Raw genomic sequence first — 7511 nt, 5'->3', positions numbered from 1 at the left:
TGTCATCTTCATCTACTTACGAGGGATACAGTGGTGGTGGGAGGCTGTATAATTGAAGAATTATGCCTCAGTGGTGCATGGTCACCCCTTTTTCCTCTTCATCAAAATAGTGGTTTGGATAACAATGAATCGGCAGCTACTAGAATGCCAACACTTTCCGTTTCTAACATGCAGCGGGCGATGGATGTCACATCCCCCAAAATGGAGGATGAAAGCAAGGACAAAAAACCCACCTTCTCCAAATTAGAAGGATATGTATCCGTAATAATATTACAGTGGTACCTTGGTTCTCAAACTTATACCGCTCCGGAAGCCCGTTCCAAAACCAAAGCATTCTAAAACCAAGGTGTACTTTCCCATAGAAAGTAATGCAAAATGGATTAATCCGTTCCAGACTTTTAATAACAACCCCCCAAACAGCAATTTAACATATTTTTTACTATCGAACGAGACCATTGATCCATAAAATGAAAGCAATAAACAATGTACTGCAGTCACACAATCAATCAGTAGCTGAACTGGGTTCCACACAGTCACACACACACACACACACAGCCACAAAAACGCAAAATAAATTGCAAAAACAGACAAACCTCAGTGTAACACACAAAACGGAAGTGTGGCACTCAAAATGGAAGTGTAACACTCAAAACGGAGCATGTTCGGCTTCCGAAAAAGGTTCACAAACCGGAACACTTACTTCCAGGTTTGCAGTGTTTGGGTTCCAAGTTGTTTGAGAACCAAGGCATTTGAGAACCAAGGTACCACTGTAGTAGTAGTAGTGATGATGATGATAATAATAATAATAATAATAATAATAATAATAATAATAATACTTTTATTATTTATACCCTGCCCATCTGGCTGGGTTTCCCCAGCCACTCTGGGTGGATTCCAGCTCATATAAAAACAGTAAAACGCCAAACATTATAAACATCCTGATACAGGGCTGCCTTCAGATGTCTTCTAAAAGTTGTGTAGTTCTTTATCTCCTTGACATCTGATGGGAGGGCGTTCCACAAGGAGGGTGCCACTGCTGAGAAGGCCTACCGAGACCCCCCCCCCCAAAAAAAAAAGAAAATGATGAAGAGGAAAAGGACTTTGACATTATGCACAGATGCAGAGGTCTGTGTTGTGAGCTCTTCAAAGTAGCACTTAAAAAACACACCAAAAGCCTGTCAATCTCATGAGTAAAACAAGATGGTGGGTATTGTTATTATTTGGACTTATTGGCCGCTTGTTACCTAAAAGTTATCCAAGGTCCCGGACAGCATTTCCTTCAAATGCCACACCCACATGCTTGAGGTCAGAGGTCAAAAGTGGTGTAGGTGTGGTTCATGGGATTGTTGAGTTGGAATGGGGCCCCCAGGATGGTGGGGCGTCAAACGATTTCTGCCACATCAAAGCCATTCCCATCGATACCACATGGCAGGTTTGCATGACACTACCAGAGGAAGTACAGTCATACCTCGGGTTACAAACGCTTCAGGTTGCGTATTTTCGGGTTATGGACTGCCGAAACCCAGAAGTACCGGAATGGGTTACTTCTGGGTTTTGGTGGTAGCACATGTGCAGAAGCGCCAAATCACAACCTGCGTGTGCGCTGACACACCGCTGCGGGTTGCAAACGCTGCGGGTTGCGGACGTGCATCCCTCACAGATCACGTTTGCAACCCGAGCGTCCGCTGTACAGTGCAATAAGTAAAAAAATGTTGCCATAAATGGAGTCTGGAAAAGTCCCCAGAATAAGGGGTCTGAAATTGCACAAGGATGTGTGTGTGTGTGTGTGTGTGTGTGTGTGTGTGTGTGTGTGTGATGAGCACCACAAGCAATCACAGGGGTTGGTGTAGGAAATTCTCATGTGGTTTTACACACTCTTAGGTTTTTACAGCAGCAGTGTGATGGGGACAAAATATGACCACAAACATTAAAAGAGGGACTGTAATGCAACGACAGAGCATTTGCTTGGCAAGTTCTCAGAACTTTCTATCCTAGGCACTTCTAATTACAGCGCCTCTGACATTTTTTGCTTGGAAATGAGCTGGAGTTGAATTGACAGTTTGTTGACAGTACTAGGCTATGGCTTACCACTGCTCCCCCCCCCCCCATTCCCTGCCTCAATATATGTGTTGAGGCGTCTATATTGGCTAGAAATTAGCTTCTGGGCCCAAGTCAAAGTTCTGGCTTCTAACTTTAGAGCCAGAAAAAAAAGAGAGAAGCAAGCCATTGCTTAGGACTCAGTTCAGCAATCAATTGTGCTTAGACAATTGGACTAGGCCCAGCAAGACACAGGTTCAATCCCCAGTCTGCCACAAAACTGCCTGGGTGATCACTCTCCCCTCTGTCTAATGTGCCCCGCAGGGCTGTTTTGAGGATCAAAAGCATGGGGGGAGAACCACGTATGAGACCCTGAGCATTTTTTTATATGATTGCCATTGTTTACAATCACGCTTTTGATACAAAGATTTCACAAGAAACACAAAAACTGCATTGAAATAAATGCTGGCCTCTACTGATCCCCACTGTCTGGTATCTCATGGGTATATATGGTTGCTTTCCATGAAGAACTCCACCCCTTATCCACCCATAGCTGTGTGGCCTTCCTACCTCCCCAAGTATCAGCCTTGGATAGTGTGAAAAGTGCCCAGCCCAGCCAGGGTGCTGTGTCTGTCTCGTCTGCTAAATTAAATAGCATCTGTGTTTAGATTTGACTTTGCACAGATGTTTTAAATGAGTGGCATCCTTTGGGACCGAATGAGCCAGGTACATATCAATAACAATAGCACTTAACGTTTGCGCAGAGCTTGTTGTTGTTTAGTCGTTTAGTCGTGTCCGACTCTTCGTGACCCCATGGACCAGAGAACGCCAGGCACTCCTGTCCTCCACTGCACCCCGCAGCTTGGTCAGACTCATGCTGGTAACCTCGAAAACACTATCCAACCATCTCATCCTCTGTCGCCCCCTTCTCCTTGTGCCCTCCATCTTTCCCAACATCAGGGTCTTCTCCAGGGAGTCTTCTCTTCTCATGAGGTGGCCAAAGTACTGGAGCCTCAGCTTCACAATCTGTCCTTCCAGTGAGCACTCAGGGCTGATTTCCTTCAGAATGGAGAGGTTTGATCTTCTTGCAGTCCATGGGACTCTCAAGAGTCTCCTCCAGCACCATAATTCAAAAGCATCAATTCTTCGGCGATCAGCCTTCGTTATGGTCCAGCTCTCACTTCCATACATCACTACTGGGAAAACCATAGCTTTAACTATACGGACCTTTGTTGGCAAGGTGATGTCTCTACTTCTCAAGATGCTGTCTAGGCCTGTCATTGCCCTTCTCCCAAGAAGCAGGCATCTTTTAATTTCGTGGCTGCTGTCACCATCTGCAGTGATCATGGAGCCCAAGAAAGTAAAATCTCTCACTGCCTCCATTTCTTCCCCTTCTATTTGCCAGGAGGTGATGGGACCAGTAGCCATGATCTTCGTTTTTTTGATGTTGAGCTTCAGACCATATTTTGCACTCTCCTCTTTCACCCTCAATAAAAGGTTCTTTAATTCCTCCTCACTTTCTGCCATCAAGGTTGTGCGCAGAGCTTACAAGGGTTCAAATATACATTCCCTCATATTCCTCTGGAGCCATCTCTCCCATTTCCATCTCTTAGGAACATCCCTTCCTTGGAGTAAGGCATTATGGGTGAGGTGGTGCTAGACTGGGCCTGTTGCTGCCACCAGAGTACAGTAGCAACCACTGTTTCAAGTTTCACAGCAGCAGGGCCAAGCTCTGACAAAGGGCTGGGGGTGTCCTTTCTGTTGCCTAGAGTCTTAGGCAACAACTGCCGGCCTTGTAGCTGGTCGACTAGCGGTGGCAACACGGCTAGCCAGTTGGTTCAGCCAGCCAGGTGATGGCATGGTGTACAGTGGTACCTCGGGTTACATACACTTCAGGTTATGGACTCCGCTAACCCAGAAATAGTACCTCGAGTTAAGACCTTTGCTTCAGGATGAGAAAAGAAACTGTGTTCCGGCGGCGCGGCGGCAGCAGGAGGCCCCATTAGCTAAAGTGGTGCTTCAGGTTAAGAACAGTTTCAGGTTAAGAACGGACCTCCGGAACGAATTAAGTACTTAACCCGAGGTACCACTGTAGTTGTGTGAAGGAAGGACTCTGATCTGCTGTCCGTCCTGATCTGCCATCTGAGACAGTGGGCTCAGCTTGGCTAATGGATGGGCTGGTGACCTCATCTCTGTGGAGCTAGGTTGTACTCTTGAAGCAATGCCTCACGGGCTGCTTCTCCCCAAATAAACCTACCCAGGCCCTGCAGTCATCACCTGAGGCCCGTCCTCGTGGGCCACTTCCACAAGAGGTCTGGTGGCAACAAAAGGAATGGGCCTTTTCTGCAGTGGCTCCGTTTTTGTGGAACGCTCACCTGACACTTTCATTATACATATTTAGGCACCAGGCCAAAACGTTCCTCTTCTCCCAGACCTTTGGTGGATGAACATTCTATGTCCTTTTAAATGTGTTTGTGGTGTGGCTTTGTTTTCTTCCCGTTATCATTATGTACTTTTTATTTTGTCTTTTCACGTTGCGAACCCCCTCTGAGATGTTTGAATGAAAGAGTTTGGCTCTTTGTTTGTTAACAGGCCTCAAAGAACTATTTATTCAGTCTCGTTTTAGTTCATAAGTCTGGACCGTATTTCTAAATGTTTTTGTTCTCCATTTTAAATCATGTTCCAAAAGGAAGCAAGTTTGCATACATACTTCTCTTTCCCATGGGATCTGGGCAAATGCCAGGTTCAGCAGAATTACAGTGGTACTTCAGGTTACATACGCTTCAGGTTACAGACTCCGCTAACCCAGAAATAGTACCTCGGGTTAAGAACTTTGCTTCAGGATGAGAACAGAAATCGTGCTCCGGCGGCATCAGGAGGCCCCATTAGCTAAAGTGGTGCTTCAGGTTAAGAACAGCTTCAGGTTAAGAACGGACCTCCGGAACGAATTAAGTACTTAACCCGAGGTACCACTGTACTCTGAATCTTGAAAAGCACAGAGGTGAAGAACTAAGGGTGTGGGGTGGGGGGAGAGTGTCACTCTTCAAACTTCCTGCTCAACTTTTGTATACTTTCCAGGGGCAAAAAAAAAAGGCACACTCCTCTCAGCTCCTCATATCCCAGGGTCAGGGGAAGTGAGTGGGGCTTAGAGTCCTTGTGGGCACCAAGACAAGACCCCAAGGTCGCCACTGTGCCCACGGGCAACCACAATGGCAACCCTGAAGAGAGTTTATTGCAGAGGTGCGATTGGAGCCCTGAGGCCTTTTGCAGAAGCAGATACTGTATAGTCAGGCTGGAGTAACCGATGTTTTTTCGCCACCCCTGTAAAAAAACAAAAGCGCGTCTGCTTTTGGCAAATCTGAACGCGCGCCGTGAAACCACACGCTCTGCTCGGTTCTTTTTTTTAAAAAAAGTCCTTTCCCGAAGCAAGACGAGGCGCAGGCAGGATCCGGCCACGCTGGCCAAGCCCACTCTCGGCCTCTTGGAAGGGGGCTGAGGAAAAGACCCCGGAAAAGCCGCTGGCTTTGGGGTGGGGAGAACCTCTTCTTCTCCTCCTTCTCCTCTGGCAATCATCAATCACAGAAAATTAGTCACAACAACATCTGCCTCGCGCCATAAAAGGTCAAGGAAAGGGATTGCAAAAACACGCACAGAGAGAGAGAGAAAATAGGAGACGCAGCAGCAGAAGGGAGAGAGGGAGGACAGAACCCAGAAAGGAAAGACGTCCAGGCGCGCGCGCGCAAAGTTTTCTCTCCGCGGATCTCCTCTCTCGGCCTTTCGGGTCGCCATTGGTGGTTCGGCGTGGCAATCAATACTTTGCAAGCGGGGAAGGAAGCAACAAGCGGCGGCCGAGGAGGCTTGGCAGAGCCGGAGGGGAGGCACGCCTGCCCTGCACAGAGCGCACGGGGGCTCCGTTTGCGCTTCCTGCAGCCGCCTCTCTCTCTCTCTTTGCAGCCTCTATTGTTTGTCCAGCGGGACTCCAGGGTGGGAGATTTCTCCTCCTCTCGGGATTTGTGCAGAGTTTGCTGCAACTCCCCTTTGTCCTCGGCGCGCTCTCGGCTCTCCGCCCCGTCCAGCCTCTCTCCTCCAGGGCGCCCTCTCTCTCTATCTCCGCTTCTGCAAGCCAGGAGACCTCGGCGGTTTGCAAAGAGGGAGAAGAAGGAGGCATGGGGGGCCGGAGGAGGCTGAGCGAGGCCGGGCTGCGGGCCGGGCCGGGCTGCTGCAGGAGCTGGTCCTCGGATCCGCTGGGCCAGGCGGCGCCGGCTTGGCTTGCGCTGCTAGTGCCGCTGTTGCTGTTGCTGCTGGCGGCTCACGGCCAGGAGGAGCCTTCGTGCAAAGGAGCCTACGACCTGTACTTCGTCCTAGACAAGTGAGTGAAAGGGGCAGAAGCTTACCTGCGTGGGAGGGAGGGATGAGAGGGAGGAGGAGGAGGGGAGGGACCCCCCCGCCTGCTGACGCCCACCAAACTCCCCCAACCGCACCGCCAAACCACCCTTAACTTTCTCCGCTGGGAGAGCCTCCCTTGGCAGCGTCGCCAACGGCACGTTGAAAAGAAAGCCACCACCGTCGCATCAGATTGGTTCTGGGGCTCAAGACGGTTTGGGATCCCACTGGCACCCCAAAGTCTACAGCTGGGCTTTACACTGCTAAGGAATGAAGGAAATGCCCTTTGTGTATGCTCAAAGGATCTCTTTTTTTGGGGGGGTGGGGAGGGTTGTTAAAAACCTGGGGTTGTCATCAGCTAAGGCCTGCTCATAGACTCATTGAAACAATTTTTTTTTAAAAAAAAATCCTTCCAGTAGCACCTTAGAGACCAACTCCAAGTTTGTTATTGGTATGAGCTTTCTTGTGCATGCACACTTCTTCAGATACACTGCATGCACATGAAAGCTCATACCAATAACAAACTTAGTTGGTCTCTAAGGGGACGCAGGTGGCGCTGTGGGTTAAAGCCTCAGCGCCTAGGGCTTGCCGATCGAAAGGTCGGCGGTTCGAATCCCTGCGGCGGGGTGCCCTCCCGCTGCTCGGTCCCAGCGCCTGCCAACCTAGCAGTTCGAAAGCACCTCCGGGTGCAAGTAGATAAATAGGGACCGCTTACCAGCGGGAAGGTAAACGGCGTTTCCGTGTGCGGCTCTGGCTCTGGCTCTGGCCAGAGCAGCGATGTCACGCTGGCCACGTGACCCGGAAGTGTCTCCGGACAGCGCTGGCCCCTGGCCTCTTAAGTGAGATGGGCGCACAACCCCAGAGTCTGTCAAGACTGGCCCATACGGGCAGGGGTACCTTTACCTTTTTTAAAGGTGCTACAGGAATAATTTTGTTTTGTTTTGTTTTGTTTTGACTACGGCAGACCAACACGGCTACCTACTTGTAACTAGACTCATTGAAATTAGCGAACCTAAATTAGTCATGTTTACTAACTGCATTGCTCTCAGTGGGGCTAGGATAAATATATAAAAATGGGGTTCCAGGGTGAA

The 7511-nt window shown here is 49.2% G+C and overlaps 1 protein-coding gene across 1 annotated transcript in view; it reads left to right on the top strand.

The window, feature by feature from the left end:
* Nucleotides 1-5343: 5343 nt before the first annotated feature.
* Nucleotides 5344-7511, top strand: part of ANTXR2 (ANTXR cell adhesion molecule 2) — a 157314-nt gene continuing 155146 nt past the window's right edge. Inside the window, exon 1 of the mRNA XM_079990947.1 lies at nt 5344-6406. Coding sequence (XP_079847073.1) covers nt 6204-6406 — 203 coding nt within the window. The 5' untranslated portion in view covers nt 5344-6203. The remainder of the gene's footprint in view (nt 6407-7511) is intronic.

Source organism: Podarcis cretensis, assembly GCF_951804945.1.
Source record: "Podarcis cretensis genome assembly, chromosome: 9".
Taxonomy (NCBI): Eukaryota; Metazoa; Chordata; class Lepidosauria; order Squamata; family Lacertidae; genus Podarcis; species Podarcis cretensis.
The sequence above is the reverse complement of the archived record's forward strand: the minus strand, read 5'-3'. Positions and strand labels throughout refer to the sequence as shown.